Source organism: Cryptomeria japonica, chromosome 1, assembly GCF_030272615.1.
Source record: "Cryptomeria japonica chromosome 1, Sugi_1.0, whole genome shotgun sequence".
NCBI classification, from domain to species: domain Eukaryota; kingdom Viridiplantae; phylum Streptophyta; class Pinopsida; order Cupressales; family Cupressaceae; genus Cryptomeria; species Cryptomeria japonica.
Genome location: NC_081405.1, coordinates 26,940,224 through 26,966,179, shown reverse-complemented (window position 1 = coordinate 26,966,179; position 25,956 = coordinate 26,940,224). Strand labels below are relative to the sequence as shown.

Sequence of the window (25,956 nt, the reverse complement as noted above, 5' to 3'; positions counted from 1 at the left end):
CGAAGGCATCTAAGGTAGGTCTTGGATGATTCGACAACCATAGCTGCTCCCCGTGACACCATGCCATGCTCACCAACATTAGGAACATCTGTGTTACTATCGACCTCTGAATCTCCTGTCTCTGCTTGTGCTCTCCACTCCTCCTCTGCCATGGCTATAGTCTCAGCCTCTATACTACCTGGTCAATCCAATCAGTGTCAGACTCGGAGGTTAAATTTTCCCTACTTCTATCGACGCAGTTTCCCCCCATATTTTTCAACAGGGGTTTGGGGGCAGCGCCCCCAAGGTGGGGTCAAGGGGCATGTTGTAACCCTAATTTTTCCCATTCTCAAGCGGAGGTTGTAGTAAACAAAGACGAGATTATTCATTTTTAAAAAACTTTTAAAAAAGCATTTTTTTTGGCCTTTTTTGGGCCTTGCCGTCAGCTGAGTCCCAAGCACAGGACTCGGCGAGTCTGGCGAATTTATGCCAAACTCGCCAACTCGGCAAGTCTGGCGAGTTCGCCCCCTGGACTCGGACGAGTCCGAGTCCGAGCTCGCCAGACTCGGGGGGCATGAATCGTACTCGGACTCACCGAGTTTGGCGAGTCCTTGGCGATTTTCCGATATTTGTTAGAACCCATTTGTTTCCCATACACGTGTTCAGTATGGTTATTCGAACTGAAGCAGTTTGGTTCAAATTTATTAAAGAGATTTACATTTGCATTTGAAGATATACGTATTAAGTGTTTTGAAAGGACGCGTATGAAGGATAACTTCCCTAAGTACGGTGATAAGGAAGTCTTGCTGCAGTTAAAAGAAAACGGTTATAACCTTCTTGACCAACAGCACTAATTCGAAGTTTTTTTAAATATGCTTGCTATATGTCGAGGTTCTTTGTGAGTTGGTGGAGATCGATTAAAAAGCACATTGAATTGGCTATTTTTAAAAGATTGAAGTTTGACTGACAACATTATATATGAATCTGCCAGAAAAGTCGCAGTACGGATGATATAAGTCTGATGATTCAAATGTGAAAACATAATACAATTTTCAGTAAGAGAGTTACTGTTGCATGAAGAGCAATTTGGCAGATTGGATGGTATACGTTTTCATTTTATTATAACTGGCTTTAACAATTCTTTTGATAGTATTCAATCTTAATCATATGGTGATTATTTGAGTTGGAAAGACCTTTGGGTGTTTGTAAAACTACATTGACAGCATTCAGATTTTTATCAGTTTGTATTGATCTTGTTCAGAGTATACATCAATGCAGATTTGACCCAGATTCAGAACATCTTACTGTGCAGATTTGTTTCAGAAATACAGAGGCATCTTGACTATGTCAATTCTTCAGCGTACTTTGTAACTAAAATATACACTTTCTGTATGTTGTAATGCTGCGATACTGTAGGAGTTGATTTTCAGATTGATACAATAACTTTCAGTTAATTTTTAATTCAAGAAAACGATATTGGTTATTGTTTCAATTCGTAATTATTTTGAATTCATATTTGAGTTGGTACTCAAAAGAGAAGTTGCTTTGTTGTAAGAGTTGATGGTCTTATAGATAGAGATTTGGTGACTCCTTAGGGTTGGTGCCCGCAAATCTTGTAATTGGAATTTCAATTGTGAGGCCGGATTAGGACAGTAGATCATAGTGGCATTTCTCACCATGGTTTTCCCACGTTGGGTTTCCACGTAAAATCTTGTGCTTTGTGGTCTTGCTGTTGCATCTTTTAAATCTTTCAGTTTTCAGATTAAAGTTTGGTAAAAGTTTAAAGTTGCAAAGAAAGATTATAGTGCTTGTGTTCTTCTGAGTCTCAAGAGATATGCCTCGATCACAAACACGTCGTGATTATCTACATGAGGAGTGATGAGATGGAATCCATTCATCATCCAACCAATCACGTTCTTCCAAACTGGCACATTGTAGTATACCAACCCCAACTGCTGATGTGAAATCTGAATTTTTAACTACTGATGTGAAATCTGAATATTTTGGGAAGGTTTGTGTTTGGTCTTTTTTTGTTTTTGAGTTTTCTGATTTTTTTGGAATTTTTTGATGCTTGCAAATGGAATAAATGCAACAAAGAAAGACTAATGCTGGAATTGAAAGAAAATAAGAAAACTAACACAATTTAGGACTAATATATAATTTTTCTATTTTGGGCAAGGGCGGGTTACATACTCTTTCTGCAAACATGGGCTGATTTGCATTATTGACAGCATACATGGCTGATTTAAGGACTGATTTGCATTTACAGCCTGATATAGGTCTGATCAGCTCCTTATTTAGCTCCCAAAACCCTCACTCACAGCTTGTAATGATGCTCCTGGCTGCAATATGGAGTATGGCTGGATAGTCTACTGCTGGAAAATGTCTGTGGAGCTTCCAATGCTTCAGATCTGCCCTGAAACTCCTTCAATCTGCACTCCTATCAATCTGATCCACTGTCTTTTGCCCTCAAAAATGCTGGGAATAATGATTTTACTTGCTGGGATACCCTGGGATAATCTTGCACAACTGTAGGCATCAAAACTTCTAAGAGATTTCGTTCTCAAAAGCCCAAATCCACTGCTGAAACCCTATTCATGGCTTGACCAAGTTGCTGCTCATAAAAAAGAACTCAATAAAACCCAAAATCCATAACCAAAGTCACTTTATCTTCTTCATGGATCGAACTTCCCAAGGGAGCATCTTTTTGGCATATTCAAAGGTTGATTCTATGGCATATTCCCTCTCATGAAGGAAATCGCACCTCTTAGGAAAGCCTTTGTGATTAATGATTAAGTTGTTTTTAAGAGACAAAGTTACGTCTCTAGGCATCATTACTTGCAAGGGGGTCCACTTCCCTTTCATTATTAATAATAATATAATAAGCTTATTTGGGCATTTATTTAAATAAATGGAGACAATTAAGTCATTATTTAAATATTCAATTTATTCACTGAAATCTCACCCAATCACCTCCAAACTGAAACTGAGGGTGCCACTGATCCCCAGGGTGATGACTGGGCGTAGAACTACCAACTGCCAGTCTCCCCTAAAAAATAGGGATCCCTCTAAAAGACTAAGGAACTGTCCCTGACCACTGAAATTCACTCCACTACCTTCCTACCAATCCTCTCGACCTCCTAGTGGGTCCACTAGTGACTGCCAGTCTGCTCCTAAAAAATATGAACCTCCCTAAAATCAAGGAGACAGTCCCAAAACAACTATGGATGCCTTCAATGTCGCCAACTATACTTCCCCAAGCTCCAGGTGAGCTTACAGTCACTCCCAAAAAAATAGGAAACTGGCTCAAGACCCCAGAAATGACTCATATGCCTCCCCAAAGTCTCCTGTTCTACTGTATAAGTCCCCTGTCCACTATATTAGCCTACAGGGAAACTTGTCAACAGACTAATCCTGCTAGAGCTCAACTGTCTTAGGAAGGGGACATGACACACATCCAGAGACAATGAATCAGATTCGTCCAAAGGTGGAGCAAGTAACACATGGCACCTCATCAAATATTATTTTGCATACCTAACCTCATCATTCATTGATTAGAATTCAAGATGGAGATGTGTCCAAATCAATGTAATTTTCTCATTGGTCAAGAAAAGGAGTTTGTTGTAACAAACCCTAATTAGGGTCTCATTATGTAAATCTTGGCCATTGAATGGAGATTCAATCTGAACCGTTTATTGTAAAGAGACCTCTGTACTAGGATCGATACTCTCATTTGTAAAGGTTAGTAGTTAGTAAAAGAAGCAATTAGCAGTAAAAGTAGAGTAGGAGGAAAAGAGATTGTTGCCAAGACTTGTTGTAATAAACATACTCTTTTCATTGAAGAGATTGTTGATGTTGTGTGCTATTCCAATTTGTTTCTTGGTCTCTACTTCTCATAGGATAGATTTTAATTAAATGAATGGAAGACAATATTGTTGATGAATGGTGAACCTAAGTTCATACCAATTGGAGTTTGTTGATTGCAAATTGCAGTGTGTAGTTAAAGTGAACTTGACTAAAAGCTTAACTTCAATCATGTTGCAAATTTTGTTCTTATTGAGGATGTTTGGAGGTTGAACCTCAAAGTGGCCTATTATTATCATATATCAACTATTGTCAAGTCTTATTATATTATCAAGAATTTCCTATTATATTCTTCTCTTGTGCAAGTAATTTCATTATAGAGCAAGTGAACTACAGAAGGATACTGAATTGTGAATAATCTTGTCATTAATCCTCACTCCTCAGGTTACAAGAAAAGGTAAATTCGTGAAACCTCATTTCCAAGACATGGAAAGAGATAAAACCATTAATCTCATAGAAGCATATACGCCTACAAATTGTTTGGAAGCAGCCATATCAAACATATATCTCTTATAATTATATCCATTTTTATTGATGAATGTGAATCTAAGAAGAACTTTGTGGATACTAGATACTTTGTGGAACTATTAAATATAAAGCACACTTTGATGAATCGAAAAGGCAGATACCACTCTAGAAACCATCAAGCATTTTTGGTACAGAAAAATAAAGAAGCTACCATCAAATCTTTTACGCAGGAGGTCATTTCGAAGATTCAGTATACGAAAGGCGGCATACAATTCGCTTAGAAACCTGGAAACTCTTCCTGGGCACTCATAATCCCCCATAGTTACCTGATTCACCACGTACCTGGGCTGCCAAAAGAAAAGAACATTATTTGTAATCAAAAGAAGTTCACTTTGTTCAAATTTTGGGATGCAAACTAAATTATTCAGAAATACACAAGAAGCAAATATTCTCATATAGCCCTTCGAATCGGGTATATCAACACTGAAAGTATCAACCAAACAAAAACCTCATTGAAAGCAAAGCTATGAATTATAGTTATTAACATTTTTATACACTGTTCTTGGTTTCAGTACGCATCCTAGATTAATCCCAGATACTAATGCAAATATTGCATATAACCACCTACATATACTTATTATTTGGGAAAATGGTACCAAATTATAATATTTAAATCAGATCTTATATAACTCAGGTTTAATTTATTGATAACACATTATCATTATCATCACATTCTAATCAGCAATCTACAAATGATAGATATAATTCCTGTTCTCTCTCTTATTACAAATAATGACTGAATTGCATTCAAATAGTTTGCAACATCGATAATTATAACAGCAATAAATTTCCAAGTTCATACCCACAACAATAGCAGATTTTGTTGATGATTTATAGCTACGGTCGGAATCATCTGACAAACCTAGCTAATCCAAATGTCTAATTGGCCTATTGGCCTTAGACATTTGGTGATTCGACTTACTTGCTTCAGTTAACCATGATTTGTATTTTAACTTACTATCGGAGATTAGCTGTGGTTACCATTTACCATGCTATACCATTGACGCGTGTATCCGATTATCTGTTTGCATTACACATCGATGATCGGTTAATGTCACATCTGTTATTACAATGATTATCGATCTGTTATTAATTGATTAGTTATCATATTAACTAAATCGATTATATTATAATTGAATCAGTTTGGAAGTAAACCTGATTACAATTATCGGCTTGTGTCCTTTTGCCTTCACGTCTCGTGGTGTAGAGACACGGCCCTTAAGGAAGTCCGTAGATATATATGAGGTTGATATTATAAAGTATGCGTTCGTTATTATTAAGAGTACAATCGACATCATTGTGGCATAAGTGAGTGATCTGCAATAAACTAAGTTTGTGATATTGTGCAGAATATTGTGTGATCTACAGTTACATAAATAATATAATTCAAACTGTGAATAGCTCATTATATATAGTGTAATCAGGTTTAAAGGAAATCCCGATTCATATATACTACTGTGCATAATTCAATATTACATTGCATTCTGAAAATTTATCAAGACTTTTGTAATCTATATTATATTCTGTAATATAGTATTAGATTAAACCTAAGTGACTATAAATTTCAAAAGTATCATATATATAAATCTGATCCAACTTTAACAGATTGAACCAATACAACATCGCTGAAATCTGCAATCAATGAAGCCCCAATGTGACCTCTAAGTGAGATTATTAATATAATTATAATATTGTAATATTTAGTTATAAAGGTCAATTAAGTTGTTATGATAGACTTAAGAATATTCTTTGAGTTGTCATCTAATATTCTTAGTTGTTGATCTTATCCTTTTTAGATAGATCTTCTGCGTCTCTTATTTAAGGAGACTTTCGCTCCTTTGTTACTATCGAATATTGAATATCTTTATAATCATTCTACATATCATTAGTTTTCGTAATATATTATCAAAGCTCGAGTTTGAAGGAACCTTAGGATCAATAACAAAGAATTCATCAAAAAGGCTCGTACAGATTTGTATGGTGCCAGACGGACCTACCAGAGAAGGAAAAATAACACATTTCTTTCTTGAAGTTTTGGCAGATTTTTCCATAAATTCAAGGGTATTCGTTCTGAAGTTTTGGCGAATTTTTTATAAATTTGTGACTAAATTTTTGGTGAACTTTTCAACAAAATTTATGGGTATTTTTTACTTGAAATTTCACTAGGGTTTTTTGAAAGTTTTTGGACAATTTATTTATAAAATCATGGGATTTTTGTTATGTGAATTTGTAGCACCTTTTTCAATTGACATCATGTAGTTTTTTTGCCTGAAATTTCATTGTTCATTTTGGAAGGAATCGACGGTTTTCTAAGGCTAATCATGCAATGTTTTTGGTGAAAATCAAGTTGTTGTACTGCCTTCACGAGTTGCACGTTGGATTTTACAATCTTTTTGGTAATTTTTCGTTAATAAAAATCATGTCTTTTATGTTTTTCTTTTGTGGCAATAGGTAGTTCTCCCACAACAAATTTTTCAGGTCATTTTTGGCAAATTTTATTAAAAAAATCCAAGGGTCTTTTTAGATGTTCTCTGAAAAAATTGTGTATTATAGGAATGTTTTCCAGATATTTTTGTCAAAAAAAATTGTGTTCTTCAAATAGCTAGGGTTTAGCCGAATTTTCCAATACGCTTTTTGAATGATTTTTGGATAAATTAATGGTTTATTGTTGGATGGCTAGCATTTTGATCTTATTTATCCAAAAATTGGTGCGCTTTTCAATTATATTTTGACATGTTTTTTTTAAAAAAAGTGTGGGCGTTCAAAATTTACAACATTTTTTTCAATAATTTTTATTTCAAGATTTTTCCAATTTACCTTACTACTAAGGTATTGCAATTTTTTCCTAAAAAAATCCATCTCTTCTCAAATCAATGGGTTTCCCATTTTCCGTGTTCTTGGAGTATGGGAGGGATGCCTTCATTGATCAACATTACGTTGGAAAGCAATCAAAACTTCACCAACAAAAATTACAATAACTTGAAATAAAAGATGCCAATAGTTGTAGGTAAAGACCAAGACAAGTACAATGAGCCTAATCATGAAACAATTATACTCATTAAGTTGTGTCATAGATCAAATGCTTTTGGAGATTCCTTCAAGGAAATCTTCTACGAAGATTTGGACACACTTGCGAAATCTACAGAAGATTTGGACACACCTGCGAGATCTACACAAGTCATCAAAGTAAGGCAAGGCCTTCTTCCTTAAAACAAGTTCCCGATCATGATGGACGAGGAGGTGTCTTTGCAGCATTATTTGATGAAGATCAAAGAAATTCACAATTAGTTAGGCGCTATTGGTTGCATGATGGAAGAAGACATAGTGGTCATAATTGTTGGTATAAATATATATTCATTATGGATATTATTACACTTTACTTAAGTTAACTTAGGATAATGCATCTTTTCGTAGTTTGAATTTTAGACACTTAGGGAAGTGTGCACATAGGGATATAGCTTGTAGGAGAAATTCCACATTTTGTGGTCTTATTTTGCTATTACACTCCACATTCGGTGGGTCATCCACCTTTTGTGAAATATTATATTATTTCTCCTACCTACCCCTAGTATTTCTTACCTACCCTTGTTTCTCATTGAGCCACATGTCATGATTGTGTGCTCATACATCCATATGGCCTGCCTTGCCTATACAAGCAGGCCCATATTCATTGTATTGAATCCATTTGATCATTTGCATATTGATGAGAATACAGTTTGTTCTTGTCATTCCTTTGTCTCTCTTTTATACTTTTCATTGTGCCCTTGATCTTTGGCAAAATCTCACATGGTATCAGAGCCATTGGGGCTTCAATTGATTGGTTTTTGGAGACATCTTGGAAGGCTTCTATTTTCGGATCTGAGGATAGCGTTTTTTGGAGGCATCTTAAGAGCGTTTTCAACCTCACCATTGCGTCTGGGAGGCCATTTCCATAAAAATCTAGTATAAACTCGATCTATTTTGGCGAAAATCGAATTTTGGGTGTTGGACTAATTTTTTGCCCAATTCAGGCGGTACGGTATAGAATTTTCGGATCTCCAAAAAAAAAAGTCTGAAATTTCTGCCCAATCAGCAACGCACAGTCAACGCCCAATCAGCATTTTTTGAAAATTTTTAGACCCCTCTCCGTTGAGCAGTTTTGGATTTTTGAGTCAACTTTGGAGGCTCATAACTTACTCAATTTTGCTCCTTTTTCGGTGCAATTTTTTTTTATTTGGGCTAATTTTTCGTGCTCTTCGCAGTGGTGTGGTTATTTTTTGATTTTGGTGCACAGGTTTTTTGGAATTTTCGGATTGTCTCAACTATACCTGTCCAAATCTCAATTTTGCAACTTCAAAGGCTTCGTTTGAGCTCATACGACCTCCTTTTCAGGTTTAAAGTGCACTTTTTTTTGTCTACTTTCATGATCTATGATCAGATTTCTTTTTAAAGTGCATATTTTTTCGTCTACTTTCATAATCTATGATCAGATTTCAGATATTTTGAGTGGAAATTGTACTTTCAAATATTGGTCTTATTTGGCCTACTTGGTACTTGTAATTTGCTTGGATCTTAGTTTAGATCTCTTGCATTATTAGTTTGAGTCTTCTTTGGCCTTATTAAGGCAGTTGTAAAGTTGAAATCAGAAGTCCACTTTGCCATTTTTTGCAAGTGGCCCATTGTACACGCACTACGTATAAAGTGTCAAATCATCATTTTGGGGGGGTTTTTTGCTTTGAGTGAATTTGGGGGGGTGTCTTGTGTGATTGTGCCTCTCTTTCCTTGTGCTCTTTCATTTTTGTTGCAATGAGCCCTCATAAATTTCCACCTTTAACTCCACATAATTATGCATCATGGAAAATTAAAGTATGGAGCAAATTAATGGAAAAAGGTCTCACACATTACATAGATGGAACAATAGCAGCATCACCTGATCCTAAGGTTGATCCTAATGCTCAGTTAGAATGGCTCACTAAGAATTGCATGGCTCTTGGAACTTTGCGTAAGTATGTATCAGATGACCTCATTTTTCACATTGAGAAGTGTACTATAATCAAAGAGGCTTGGGATATGTTTCAGAAATTGTATGGTCAAGTTGATGAAATTAGAGGTTACAAGATTGACAATAAGCTCACCAACTTGGATCCCAGGAGTTTTGATACAATCCAAGATTATATCACCAAAGCAAATGAGCTAAGAGCAAAGCTTAAGGATTGTGGAATTGACAAAAAGGATGCTCAGTTGATATTCAACTTGTTGGACAAGCTTGCACCAGAATATGTAGCATTTGTGTCTAGCTTCCAAACTCATCATTTGACAGTGGGGAGTTCCTACATTATGCCTTCATTTGATGCTTTCACAGAAATGTTGATATTGAAACAATCTAAGTTGTTGAACATAGGGCTCCTCAAGTCTTCAAAGTCCAAGGCTTTGGTGGCTAATCAAGGGAGTCAAGGGAGTCAAGGCAAAAATTCCAACAAGAAGAAGAAGCAATCTAAGTCAAAGCCATAGCAGGAAAAAGGACAATCATCCTCTCCATCACAAGGCGATTTTTCATCCTCTTCCAAGAAGGGGACTCAACCTAAGAAGGATAAACCAACCTGTGCATATTGCAAGAAGTATGGTCATGATGAGCATCGCTGCCACACCAAGCAAGTTGATGAGTTGACAAATCTTCTTAAGAAAAACAATATCAACTTGCCATCCGCCTACACAAAGAAGGATTCATCTCCTTCCTCTTCCTCACAGTCTAAGAGAAAAGGGCAAGCATTTGTGGCTACAACAAGTTCTTCACAGCAGTGGATACTTGACTCGGGTGCCTCATATCACATGGGTTCTACAAAGGAGCAGTTTTCTTCATTGGAACCATCTAAGGTACCTCACATTTACATAGGTGATGATACACAAGTAGAGGTTGAAGGGAAAGGTTCCGTTGACATGGATGATGGAACATTTGAGAATGTTCTTTATGTTCCTAACTTGTCTTCCAACCTTCTCTCTATCTACCAAATCACTCACTATGGGAATGGGAAAAAAGTTGAGTTTACACCAGATTCAGTTGTGGTAAAGGAACTTGATAATGATGCCTTGGTAGCAGTGGGACAAGTCAATGACAACTCAAGGCTTTATTCATTCTCCCACTTTGTGCCAAGTTCTCATTCTAGGGCCTTGCTTGCTCATTCAAATTCAGAAAGTAATCTATGGGATGAGCGATTTGGTCACCTCAACTACCGCTATCTTTAGCAGCTCAGCACTAAAGACATGGTCACAAGTCTACCTTGAATCAGTTTTTCAGAGGGTGTATGTTCAGGTTGTTCCATGGGCAAGCATCTCGAGGAGAAGTTTGATAGGGGAAAGCTTGGAGAGCTTTGGAAGTTCTTCAACTTGTTCACAGCGATGTAGCAAGTTCATTTCCAACACCTTCATTTAGCAAGGCCCGCTATGTCCTCACCTTCATTGATGACTACTCCCGCCTCACTTGGGTCTACTTTCTCATTCATAAGAGTGAAGTATTTGACAGATTTGAACAGGACTTCAAGACTCGTGTGGAGAAGCAATCCGAGAAAGTGGTCAAGATTCTTCGTACAGATAATGTAAGGGAATATGTGAACAAGAGACTTCAAGACTCGTGTGGAGAAGCAATCCGAGAAAGTGGTCAAGATTCTTCGTACAGATAATGTAAGGGAATATGTGAACAAGAGACTTGAGGATTTTTGTACAATTGAGGGGATTGATCTTCAGCATTCCGTTGCATACGCTCCACAGCAGAACGGAGTTGCAGAGCGCACGAATAGAACTCTCAAAGAAATGGCTAGCTATATGATACATGCACATTCTCTTGATCCCGCCTTTTGGGCAAAGGCTATCAGTTGTGCCACACACATCCAGAATCGGGTTCCTCACAAAGCTTTGCAAGGTATTACTCCTTTTGAGCCTTGGGCTGGTAGGAAACCGATTGTGAGACATTTCAGAGTCTTTGGGTGTCCAGCATTTGCTCGCATACATCCGCAGAAACGCAAGGCATTGGAACCTCAGAGTCGGCCTTGCATATTTGTTGGATATCCTGAGGGTGTTAAGGCATATAGATTGATGGATCCTGAGACACATGAGGTGTTTATTGAGAGGAGTGTTCAGTTTGAGGAAAGCTCTCCTAGCTTAGCCTCTCTACCTCCTCCACCTTCCTCCATTGTGGATAGTGATGCCACTGATTCAGATGATGAGACTCCTTCAACTCCGACTCGCAAGGTTACACCTCTACATGGTCCACATGCAGTTGAGGAGCCTTATTCTCCACCTCCACCTAGACCTCGTTGGGCTCGACAGATACTTGAGTTCGCAGGTTCTCTTGTTGGGGATCCTTCAGATACACGGAGGACTCGATCACAGCACCAGGCCCTTCCACATGCATTCATTGCTACCACTTCCGATCCACAGACATTTTGGGAAGCATCAGGGGTTCCTGAGTGGGACCAAGCTATAGAGGAAGAGTATAGTTCCTTGTTGAGGAACAACACATGGGATTTAGTCCATCTCCCTAAGGGGAGAAAGATGGTTCGATGTAAGTGGATCTATCGAACCAAGTTTTAAGCGGATGGTAGTGTGGATAAGTATAAGGCTCAGCTTGTTGCGAAAGGTTTCTCTCAGGTTCCAGGTGTTTACTATACTGAGACCTTTGCGCCCGTCACCAAGATGAACTCCATTCACTTGACACTTGCTATTGCTGCAACTCATGGTTGGGTTGTACATCAGATGGATGTGAAGAGTGCTTTTCTTCATGGTGACCTTGATGAAGAGATTTATATGGAGCAACCACAGGGTTTCATCCAGGATACTTCCTTGGTTTGCAGACTAAGGAAATCTCTCTATGGCCTTAAGCAGGCCCCCAGGGTTTGGTACGCCAAGATGGATTCCTTTCTTCTCTCAACAGGGTTCACCAGGTGTCATTCTGATCCGTATGTCTACATTTTGTGACAGGATGACTCACACTTGATACTTGTGCTCTATGTTGATGATTTGATCATTACAAGGAGCACCGCATCCATCATTGGCAGTGTCAAATCTGCTTTGCATGACAGATTTTCTATGACTAACTTGGGTCTTTTGCACTACTTTCTCGGGATAGAGATTTCACAGTCACCTTCCGGGATTACACTATCGCAGCCCAAGTATGCTCTCGATCTTCTTGCACACTTTCATATGGCTGATTGTAAGCCTGCACCGACTCCCTTTCTTTCAGGGTTCAAGCTTGAGACTCAGTGTTCTTCTCCACCATTTGATGCCACATTGTATCATCAGCTTGTGAGTAGTCTCATCTACTTGACTCACAGACGCCCTGATATTTCATTTGCAATTGGCATGGTTTCCTGCTTCATGTGGGAACCACATGAGCTTCATTGGAAAGCCACCAAACGCACCCTTCATTACATCCAGGGTATACATCACTATGGGATTCACTATGCAGCAGGCACAGGACTTCGCTTGGTTGGTTACACAGACTCCGATTGGGTTGGCGATCTTGATGATCGTAAGTCTACTTTAGGTTACAATTTTCACCTTGGTTCAGGGCCCATTTGTTGGCAGAGCAAGAAGCAACATGCTATTGCTCTTATTTCAACTAAGGCTGAGTATCGAGGAGCTGTTAACGCAACGACTGAGACCATTAGGCTTCAGCAGATTCTCACAGTGTTTAGGTTCACCAATCCACAACCGACAGTTCTACATTGTGACAATCAGAGTGCTATTGCAATCTCGAAGAACCTGGTCCAGCACCAGCGGACCAAACACATCGAGATCCACATGCACTACATTCGAGAGCCGATTCGGGAGCAAGTCATTGATTTGCAATATTGTCCTACAGTGGAGCAGGTTGCAGATATTTTCACCAAAACTTTCACCGAGAGTAAGTTCCAACAGTTGCAAGCTCTCTTGGGGGTGCGGGATGTCTCGTTAGGGGGGGTCATCTGACTTCTCCTTCCTGTCTTATGGGGGGGACTTTTTCCTCCTTGAGGTTTTGTCCTTCTTCTTTGAGAGTCTTTTGTACATTCATCTCTCTTTTGGGGGGGAGTTTTTTCCCACTGGGTTTTCTCCCTTTCTCCATTTGTGAGAGATTGCATTGCATAGTTTTGCTTGCATTTGCATATTGGCATAGGTACCTATCAAGGCCTAGTAGCCGGGACCCATCTTGCATTGTTGACTTGAGTCTTCATTCCCCTAAGTTGCACTTAAGGGGGGGTGTTGGTGTAAATATATATTCATTATAGATATGATTACACTTTACTTAAGTTAACTTAGGATAATGCATCTCTTCATAGTTTGGATTTGAGACACTTAGGGAAGTGTGCACATAGGGATATAGCTTGTAGGAGAAATTCCACCTTCTGTGGTCTTATTTTGCTATTACACTCCACATTCGGTGGGTCATCCACCTCTTGTGGAATATTATATTATTTCTCCTACCTACCCCTAGTATTTCTTACCTACCCTTGTTTCTCATTGAGACACATGTCATGATTGTGTGCTCGTACATCCATATGGCCTTGCCTACATAAGCAGGCCTATATTCATTGTATTGGGAATCCAGTTGATCATTTGCATATTGATGAGAATCTAAAGTCTATCACATGTCATTATTGTGGTAAACTTGGTCAAATACATTAAGTTGAAAGGATAGACTTTAGGAATATTCTTTATTCTTTTAGTTGTTATCTACTTTTTTGAGTTGTCAATCTTATCCTTATCGAAAAGATCTTTTGTAACTCTTATTTAAGGAGGCTTTCGCTCCTTTTTTAATGTAGAATATCAAATATCTTGATAATCATTACTTTTTGTAATAGAGATAACTCTTTAAAATCAAATTTTGTCCTCTAATCTCCACATTTGAACACAAGCGCTCAATCAATTTTCAAATAGGGACTTGTGTCCAGTAATCGATTACGGTCCCTAAATGAATGTATTCCTCCTTTTATATCACCACAACAATAATGAGTTGGCCACAATGTAATTTGCATCTCCAATTTTAAACAATAACCTTGGGCAAGAAAATCCTATCTATGAAAGCTATGGTGCCAAAGGCAAACCTATCAGAGTTTGAAGGCTGGAATATCACAAGTCAAAACATTGGGGGTTGAGCAACAAGCATGCTCATAAGCTCAGGTCCAAAAGCCTAACATATAAAAAGGAATGAACAAGCAAAGGATGGAAGGCATGAAAATATGGAGAAGCCTGATACTTTGACAAAAAGAAAAAAAAAATGGAATTGGAAGGAAAGACATACTCAAAAGGGTAACTCTGACAACTAACACAAACTTAGACGAATAGAGCTCAAAAAGACCAATCAAAAAAGAAGGGACAGAACACACAACAAAACAAGACTAGGGGGGGCACGAGAAACAAAGAAAAAACCTAATATCTATTAACTTAAATTAATTGAAAATAGAACATGACATAACTAATCAGACATATCAACAATTAATGTGTATTGAATGCAAAGCTATAAATCATAACTATCCACAATTTGGTACTTAAAACTACAATCAATACAAAGGGATGATAAAAAAAACTTTTTAAATGTAAGTTTTATGTGATTGCACAAAATATGCTTGTAGAATAGATTTAATTTTGCAACGCCTAAATATTACAAAAATTTACAAGGGCAAATTTACAAGGGCAAAACCATTGCTAGTAAAAAACCCCACAAACAAGCATCATTTATATTTAATAGAACTTACAATGATGGAACCTAGTTTTTTCACTCTCTCCTCCACTCTTCAACACACAACCTCAATACCTCTAGCAAACATTTATAATGCCAAAATATATTTCATATTTCACCACATTATTTTATATCCCACACCCTAAAATCCTTAAATATCGGATGAAATCATCCAAAGGCATTTTGGGTGGTTATAACTTTTCATTAAGACGTGATAGAATTAATTAATAGAATATTTTTAAAATTAATCTAAATGGAACCTATATTACTGGTTCTGGTCCAATTTGAGTTGATAATGGATCCGAGTTCAATCAACAAAGGGGCATCCAAGATTCATTTACTACCCTATGGATCTGTTTGAGACTAATTTCATGCCCAGCTGGTCCTGTAGCAATGAACCTATCGCTTTTTTGATGTTTTTCTAAAAAATATATAATTTGGCATTTGACTTTGACAACATGTCTAAAAGCAAGCCCCCTAACCCAGAAATGTGGATTCCAAGACAATTTGAACACCAGAACAAAGTGATTTCTTATTGTGAATGCAAAATAAAAATAACATTCATCATTGCTGAACATTCATTTTTGCTTGCAAAGTGGTTGGTTTGTTATTCCTACAAATTTGTTATTGCCAAGGAGATCGTAAGAGAAGACTTTTGCAAAAGAGGTAGGCTTTTTTACAATTTTTGTTTTTCTTCTTTTTACATTTCTTCTTTTACAAATGAACTCTTTTGTTTTATTTTCATTCTTCTATGAATCTATAGCACATGCTCAATTTTTTAAATGTGTTGTTTATTGAACTTGCTGTAGAGATTATAATGGCAACCACTTCTAGCTCCATGGGCTGACTCCATTCTAAAACCAACCCAAATTCTCCCTTTTGAAAATATGTTGATATTGTACAACAGCTCCAAGTGTTGGAGGTTATCTTTAGATTTGCAATGGTTGTGGTGTCGACTATCCAAGCTCATACACTTGAGTCAAAGCCCATTTGTGCCAAAACGTTTGATTGGGCATGAAGCTTGCCCAAGAAAAAATAACTACGAAACCTGGGGACGCGTCCCCTACCTGAAAACCCCCGTCCCAGTCCCAGGGACGTTTCAGGGACTTGGGGACGGCCAGGGGACGTCCCCCCACAATCCCCAAATTGCCAAAATTTTGAGGGGACATCCCCGAAACGAGGGGACGGCTTCCCTAGCTATGGGGGACGTCCGTACGTCCCGGGGACGGCTGGGGACGGATTGGGGACGTCCCAACCGTCCCGGGGACGGCTAGACGTCCCCCACATCTAGGGCTAGGAAAAAATATTAAAATTAAAAAAGTCGTATTTTCATTTTTTTTTAATGATGTTTTTTGCGTAATTGAGGGAGTGAAATATCTCATGAAGGGTTTTTTGCGCTGCCCCTTGACCCCGCAAGGGGCAATGCCCCTTGACCCCAACTTGGGGGCGCTGCCCCCAAACCCCCGTCGAAAAATATTGGGGGAAACTGTGCTGATGGAAGTAGTGAAAATTTAACCTCCGAGTCTGATTAGGCTCCATTATGTATGTTATTTCTCTAATATCTATTATGATATGCATATTGACAATGTGAATGAATTGAAATTCTGAATTATGAGTGCATATTGAGTATTGAGTCTATTGATAATGTTGTATGTTTGATGTTTGCATTCTAAAATGTTTTCATAGTATCATACACATGCTATATCCATGTTTTCATATGAATATAATGTATAGATGCATGCTTTATCCATGTTTTCATATGAACATTTAGAATTTTCCTATATATTTTAAATTTTCCCTATATTTTATATAGCCGTCCCCTTTGCCGTCCCAGAAAATCGTCCCCCCGTCCCGGAAACTTGGGGTAACGTAGAAAAATAATGTACCCATTCCACAAGATAAATCATAACATATATTAATAAGCAAGAAAAAGCACATCAAGCAATAAGCCACAAATTAAATTATCCTTTGTTAAAAAATGATCTTGAGGAATGAAGCCCCCTCCACCACCTTCTAATCTTCAACTGTAGAGAACCACCCATTTTTTGCCACACCTAAAGAACAACTCATGGTCTTTACACATAAGAGATCAAAGGGACCATTGGAAATGGCATTTCAAAACAAGTCTCAAGAGATCACCGTTCCTAGACTTCGACCATATGCCATTTCCAATGGTCCCTTTGATCTCTTATGTGTAAAGACCATGCATTTCCTAGACTTTGACCATATGCAGCGTCGGATGTTAGGAGTCGGAGATCAAGTTCCTTCCCCACAGCATATGCGAATATTATGAAGAGTGGCATTTTCCATGCCGCTGGATTTTCACAGTCCATACAGTGCAGTGAGCTTATCCTAGAGTGTGCATGATGTTACGATCCGCTCACAAGAATGATTAAGACTCCTAAGGGCGTTGTCATCGCCTACCTTGTTGAGGATGCTATTGCAGAGGTGTTCGAAATTCCACGTGGAACAGACATGAAGGATGTGACCAAGGAGGAATATACAGAAAGATACACGAAGAAGATGGGTGTATGCAAAAATTTGATTAACAAAGAATGGATGATTAAGCCTAGGTCTCATCATTCCAAGGCTCCCAAGACACTCATGTGCATAGATTTTAAGGAGGAGTATAGTGATTTGATATTCCTACTCAACAGAGTGATGGGGATGCCGCAAGGAGCAATATTTGATGGATGGATGTTCTACTTCATCCAGGATTGTCTTAGAGGACCACTAGTGAATTGGTCCAAGATTATAAGTGACAACCTGGATTTTCCGCTGAGGAATGTAGAGCGGTCCAAGTCATTCGCCATGACTTCTTACCTGGTATACCTGCTTGCACGGTTTGTTTCATAAAGAGGATTAATATGCAAAGGTGAAATTGGGAATGGGCAAGGACAATTCCAGAGTCATGAATGCTACCCCCCAGCTGAGCATGTATAGAATTGAAGACTATAAGAGAGTGAATGATGCATTCACTATGTACATCACATGGATGCTGCAAGGCGGAATCCACAAAAGATTCTCTAAGGAGGCAAGAGAGTTAATAGAGAAATATGGACCGTGGTATATACAGTTTCCCACTTTCACATACCACAAGATTCATGGGTTTCAATCTAAACACTACAGACTTCCTAGGTATTCGACCGACAGAATGATATTGTTGGAAGTGATGAGACTGCTTCTAGAGTTCGATATTATTCAGAGAGAGAAGCACAGGACGGGTATGACATTCCCTACTTCAGTTGGGAAGACGTCAGAGGTTTGCCAGTCCGCCATAGCCACCAGCACTGCGAGTGGGGAGCTTGCATTCTATCGATTTGCTACATACTAGAAAAGAGAAAGATTTGATCCAAACAAGAAGGTCGAAAGGATCAGGGGAGAGAAATTCACTCACAAAATTGACATAGAGGATTATCGGGCTAACCTGATGGACAAGCATGCAGTGAAGAGAAGAATGTGGTCCAGAATGTCAGTGGATTTCATGAGGAAGTGTGGACTTTTCCTCATTCCCGATCAAGTACTAGATGATAGAGATCATACACACCCACATTATGAGAATGAAACGAAGAAGGCAATCTTATTGCCTAATTGGTCAAAGTCAGAGGAGATTGACCTGAATATATTGATGACAGAGGTCTTGAATTTCTCCCGTGCATGGGTGGATATAGAGATGAACAAATTAGTTGACATGGGTGTTCCCTTCACTTATGAAAGGATGACGCCGGAAGAGTCTATTTCCGAGGATGATCAGAGGACTGTCAATGATGTCAGGATCCATGCAGACAAAGAGAATCAAGCTCCCAAGAGAAGGAAGAACACGCCAGGAGAAGTCAAGGCCAGAGGGAAGAAGATTGATGAGATGAAGAAGAAACAAAAGACTATCATTCCGCCTATCATTCCTTCACCCCCTCCCAGTGTCTCATCAATCGAAGTGATTGAAGTAACAGAACAGAACAAGGAGACTCAGCAGTGTTCCAACACAGTGATACTACCAGAGAATATTCAGGAATCCCATGCCACAGCAACATTTGCACCCCCGAATGATAATAATGATCAGCCGGAATCCCCTACTGTCCTTTTGGAAGTTAGTTTGGGAAACGAGGTATATGATTGGACCAGGAACAACCTTGATGATAATGAGGATGTTATCTCGGCATTGAGAGGACTTGATCGAGAAATATGTCTCGATGATGGTATGGAGATGGCCGCTATTCCTGAATGGCTGATGAGAAGTATGGAGAAAAGTAAACAAATGATAGAGGTACAACCTATTAATGACATTAATGACTACCTAGCTAGGAGTGCTAAGGAGAAGGAGCCCAGGAGAGCTGAGATTTTGTCGCATATAGCTACAGATGAGACAGGAATGCGGATTGCGCAGATTCTTGTTCCTATTGCAGGCATAACAGCAGACATGGCTACCCCTATGCATTTCCAAATCACTTCAGTTGCCCTTGGTCGTACATCCAGAAAGCAGGAATTTCCTAAGGTTGGTGAAAACCTCAAGGCAATTGATGCAAGGTTAGACAAAGAGGTTGCGGAGAAAGAAAGGTACAGAGAAGAGAATATTAGACTCAAAGAGTATATTGCAAGGACAAGGCGTGGAAATCCCACCCTTATTTGCCCTATTACAGTTGACCATGGAATACATTCACACTGTGAGGTAGCAAGAGGTACACACTCGGAAGTGGAAAAGTAGATTGAGAGCACAAGAAAGCAAGCAGATGATTTCCTCACTCAGTTTGTCCATGCATATGATAGGACAACAAGGCTCGTATTCAAAATCCAATATTTGGAGGGAGTTTGGGAAGAATTCCGGCCTATCCAAGAGAAGACTATTCCACGCCTTCAGGCTTTGAAGAAGATTCCTAATTCCACCTTGGTCAGCGAGAACATTGTGCACAGTGGAGACAGATACAATTTCCATGGTTGGTATTGTTCACTAGCCGTGAAGAAATCAACTTATGAGAGCACCCAGTCGAGTTGTATGGAGATGGAAGGATTAATTCAAGACATTCAGATGAAGATCCTTGCCTCGATTGAGGAATTATTGGGTGTTGATGTTAGTGATGCTAGTGGTTTACACTTAGCTGAATTAAGAGACGATGAAATTTATGTATTTTTGCCAGTTGAACTCGGTCTCTTTGTTGATTCATGTTCATAGTTCGCAGAAGCTCATGCCAGAATGGGAGAACACTTTGAATGCTTACTCGGACTCACTGGACGTGATTGATTTACAACAGGATACCTTGCCTAGCATTTCCATGGAGGAGTTAGATTCAGTATTGGTTAGATTCCTGGAGTATGCTAGGAGAGAGAGAGATGCAAGGAGGAATCTTCTAGAAGATTCCCTATTTGATGACTAGGTATCTTTTTATTGGGCCATATGTTGGTCGCACCATTTTTTATGTAACCCTAATTAGGGCAATTCTAGGGTTTTGTTGGCATGATCTCAGTCGTTGATCTTAGATCAATCTTGGCCATCCATTTTGTAAGAGACTCTATATATGCCTCCTTGTCTCTCATTTGTAAGAGAGAGTTTTTGTAGAATTGTTGGTATATGCTACAGCTATTTGAATCCTAATCATTGTTCAATTGTTGGTGATTTTGCTCTTCAAATGTTGTCTTTGCATTCATGGTTCTCAATTCCTCCAAGTTAGATTAGAATTTAGATTAGAATTTATTTTCATGTATGTTAGATTGAGTGGAAGATTTGTTGAATTTATTTGTGTGGAATCCTTATATCCATACCACTAGCCTCTTGCCGCTGGTAAGTGCGCCTTGTGTGGTCAACTGGAATTTGAGTAAGCATAACTTCAACTAGTACTCATCCCTTGACAAGCATCAACTTGGATGGTGTCAACGTTTGATGGTGATAGCCTGAAAATCTTTAAGTATACCTTAGACGATTGCGCTAAGCTTGTGTCAATACCTGATTGTGAGACCTTGCTTGGTTTGATTCCACTAGATCCATTCATCATTTCCTACATTCTTAGGTTTAGAATAGATTTCTTGAACCCTATTCCTTTTCCTCCTTTTTTTACTAGAGTAAATCCAGAGCCATATTGATAAATCTTAAGTTGTCAGCACACCTATTCCGCATCATTCATGATAATCCAAATATTTGTGTAAGTCCCCAAGTGAACACAACAATTCACATCGACCATTGAGTTACCCACTCGTCAAGACCTGACATGTAGAAACCTTGGAATCATTTTAGTTGATCTCATTCTTAGCATCTGAGGTGATTTTGTTCAAGAGAGGGTAAATTACCTTGGTATTTTATTCTAAAATGTTTTGTGCATAAAAAACAAATCAACACTACCCCCTCCTCTTTATGGATGGCCTTCATTGCTTTCCAATGGACATTCTACATTATTATAGTGTGAACACACTACTCAAACATGACAAAATAAAAACACTAACATAGCATCAATTCAAGCATTCTCACATTTCTTGAACCCACTAATGGAACCAAGGTAACAACCAATTCATGTCTTCGAATGTCCTCAACATCTAGATTTTTTCTTAGGGTCAAAACAACATAGTTGACCTAAACTCTAATTTATTTCATTTTTTTTTGTTTAGGCGTGATTTTGCATGGCTATAGCTACCTATATGTCACCATACTATCATAATATATGATATTGTACTCTAGTTAAATGCAGTGTAACCCCGAAATGCATCCCAACTGCTTTGGGCTAGGCCATCCCAAATATCTAGACTTCCCATGTACTTGGGGAGGAAAGCAAAACATACACTCCAATCCCAAAAGTGTAGAAACAAAGGGATACCCCCTAATCACCATCTAAGGACATCCCTAAAACAAGAAACTCACAAAGGGGATGAGCTAGCATTCCTACCATGCCTTATCAATCTCCAAGATGTGTGTTACCTATGACCTAATTTTCTTTGACAAACCCAAAAAACAATTAAAACACTTTTTGACCTATATTTTTCTATGCTACCCAAGGATGCATCGCCAGGCATAAATCCCTCATCCACGTCCCATGTCCTAGTTCATGTAGACTAACTCTACATTCAATTGTTCTTCTCAATCCTACACCCAAAGAGATTTATATTGACATGTCATGAGCTCTAAAGCACTAAACAAGGCGTCCAAAAAAGACTCTTCATTCCAAATGTCCCCAACCCTTGGATTTCCTCAGAATGTGGAAGGACACCAACTTTCACTCCAATACTTTTCCTCCAACTTGGGCACCCAAACTTGGAAGATAAATATTACATTAAATGCAATAAATGACAAGATACCAAGAGACACTTATTGCTTCTTCTTAACGTCCACTTGAAGAAGCTCAACAGTCACTCATTTGTCCTCTTCACATGTCATTAATTATACCATTATAGGCATCCACATGTGGGGAAGACAATATTAAATATCCATGTCCACAAATCACCCTTACTATTGCTAGTGGAACCCATCATCCGTTATGTATGTATTACAAACAATAGTGAGAATAAATATTACAAATTATTTTCCCAATACACCTAAACGCCTAGGGACACTATCCAAGGATATTGGAACCATACAATATGACACAGGATTTACAAGGTAGATGGCACCTTAATCCTAACATTCTCCCACTTGACATCAAACATTATAAAGAAACCCATAGAAATCAAATAAGTGGGGAAAAATCCCTTAGCCAACCATGTAACATCTCAATCTTCACCATGGTCTCATGCTCCTACCAAAGCAACCATGATAACTACCATCAAACAAAAATATCCTCACATCCTCCATGATGCTACCTTTGGAAGAAAAAGAAGCATGCCAAGGTGAACCATAACAACTATCACTGAAACCTACATTAATCTTTACATGAACAAAACCATCAAATTAAAATGATAACAAAGGCTTTAAATAGATGTCTTACTCATACCAGCTAAAATAGCAACTATAGCAAACTACAATTCATCCAAACTAACCATACCACAAACCAACATATACCATCATAGTTAGAACGTCATGCCATAAACATATCAACTCAAACTACAATCAAGTCTTAGTCCTCCTATCTCAATGCAACATACCGATATACAAATAACCACAAATGAAGCTAACTAACAAAGCATTCATTAACACTAAAACAATTTTGTGGATATAGATAGTCCACATCTAAGAGGTCCCATTGCAATCAACTCACACAACTACATAACTCATAGATCCCAATTCAATGAAACATGCAAACTCATAATCACATCATTAATTAACAACCCAAGACATCAAAGAGGATAACCAAACATATATCTAGAAACAACCACTACACGAATAATGTAAAATCTAAAAATAGGTCAAAGCAAACCATGTCTACTTATCATACTTCACATAAAGGATGCGGCTACTTCCTCTATTACATAGTGTCAAGGAAGCATACAATGATATGCAAATCCTACAAACAAATATGTTCCAATATCTCTCTCACCACTAATCTCCATAGCTCTCACAAGTCCTTCACACCAACCATGTGAATACAAGCATCCAGGAAGAACAAGACCAACGAAACAACCTACAACTCAAACCATATCTTTGTTCCACACTAACATGTAGTAACCTGTGTAAAGTAAAATCTCTTTCCCCATTTCCAAGTTGAAAGGATATCAACATCTAACATTCAAATCAAATGAAAACATTGCAAAAATCAGTGTACCACAAGGATGCATCCCCACCCTTTTTCCCCCCATTTCAAGGGCGGGTACGTCCTCGAGCCACGAGGATGGGATGGGGCGGGGATGTCCCCCCGCCGAGACACTGCCAAGACAACAAGACATCCTGAGGACTACCAGGATTCCTATGGCCATCCCGAGGATGCTTAGGAGTCTCTTTTCCATATGTCTTTTTCCTTTCTTATACTTAAGTTATATTTCATGTATATGTTGGAAGGATGTTTGAGAGTGCTTTCATATCTCTAGGAGTTATAATGCAGATCTAGTTTTCAAAGATATATAAATCTTCAGACATAATCATATTTTAGTAATCAACAACCTCCTATCAACATTATAACACTCTATCTCAATCTCGTTATCTCCCCCGAACACTAGACCTATCTCTCTCCCTGTCACTCTTCCTCTATCCCTTCTCTCTACCTCTCTCTATCTCTCTTCCCTCTCCCCAAAGATCTAGACCTATCTCTCTATATCTCTCTCACACCCCCAGAACCCTGCGAAGGGTGCTACCCTTAACCTCACTTTGCTGTTACCCCCAAACCACCATCAAATTACAAGTCTAAGCAAGTAATAGGCCAATGATGAATCGTTATCATAAAAAACTACATAATACATATCCAATGTTGCAAATCTTTGCATGTTCATAGTCAAGGCCACAATCAAGACCCCACAAGGGGCACTACCCCTTGACCCCAAACCTCCACCCACCATTCTTATTATCTCTACAATCATTTCCATGTTTTTTAATGTTTATTAGTTTAAAACTTGATACTTCACTTAGTATGCCAAAACTTTATACTTCACATGGTATGCCAAAGTTTTATTTGCAACTCTTATACTTGGTTTGCACTTTACTTCCAAAGTTCCAAAACTCTACCCACCATTGTTACTGTTGAAATTTCAAACTTTCAATGCAAGCATTGTCATGTTTTTAATGTTTATTAGCGTAAACTTTACATAGTGTGGCAAAGTTTTTATAACTAATTTTTCAAGTACTATATGTATTTGTGCCACCCCCTTGTCATCCTGTAATGTCCCCAATTTTATAAAATGACTTGATTAAGTTAATTAACTAAGTGGTCCTAAATTTTAAATAATATCATAAGGACCTATTTAATTAATTAATTTAATTATTAAATAAAGAGGCCCAAATTAATAATATAATAAACTATTGTCGACCTACTTGTAACCCTTCGGGAAACTTCTCGGAGCTCTTTATAAGGCCGAGTTTGGCATAGTTGTAGGGATGGCATAGTGAATTTGATGTTTTCTTTGTATTTGCGAATTCTAGTTGGAGTTTGGCATTGTTGCAGTTTCAGAGGTGCAAGACCCTCCCTATTCCGTAACCGCAGTTTCGGTGGTTAGCAGCCACCCTAGTCTGTCGTTGGAGATATCATTTCTGATATTTCACTCTGTACTTCATTGTCGGATCTATCTCTACCGTGTGGAATATAATTACAAATATCTACTTCTTGGCCATTCAATGTTGTTGGTGTATACTCTATGTTGATGATTCATTCCTATATCGTGCTTCCGGAGATTTGTCGTGCGCAGTACGTGGCAAGGTACTTATTGCACATGGTCTAGAGTAGTAATTGTACGGTTAAACCATACGGAGGTCAAGTAGACTTCATCGTACGGGTGAGGCATCGTCATCGTACGGGTGACGTGGTGTCCCTGTCATCGTACGAGGTGGAGTGCAACCACCGTACGGACTGTTTCTGTACGAGCAGCACAATTGGGGTTTGACGTACGGGGTGAGAGTCTTCGAGGAAGGTTTTGTACGGCTGGGGTGCCGGCAGGAAGGTGTCGTACGGCTGGGGATGTCATCGGGTACATTACCCCCCACCATCCCCAACCTTAGGTGCTTGGTCCCTCCATCCTCGTGTCCCTCCATCCTCGTGTCCCCCCATCAGGAAACTATAAAACACTGGGAGAAATAGGTGTAAACCTCTCATACAAAAGTTAGACCAAACAAACCAATCATTCCCATTGTTAGTGTAGGTTTTTTATTTTTCTTATGTTAGGGGGTATTTATTTTCCCTACATATATTATTTAAGCTTGCTTAGGTTATTAGGAGTGGTTAATATGAGGACACATGGCGAAACCTTGGCTACAAGTGTCACTCTCTCCCACACATGGGTAGTTGAGTTACACACCCTCTTTTGGCTTGTTATGCCACCTCTCATAACCACTATTTTGT

At 38.6% G+C, this 25,956-nt stretch overlaps 1 protein-coding gene across 1 annotated transcript in view; it reads right to left on the bottom strand.

Moving 5' to 3' along the window:
• LOC131875040 (uncharacterized) overlaps positions 1-25,956 on the bottom strand; it is a 140,090-nt gene that overhangs the window by 59,426 nt on the left and 54,708 nt on the right. The window contains exon 6 of the mRNA XM_059219051.1: positions 4,523-4,658. Within this exon, the coding sequence (XP_059075034.1) occupies positions 4,523-4,658 (136 nt within the window). The remainder of the gene's footprint in view (positions 1-4,522; positions 4,659-25,956) is intronic.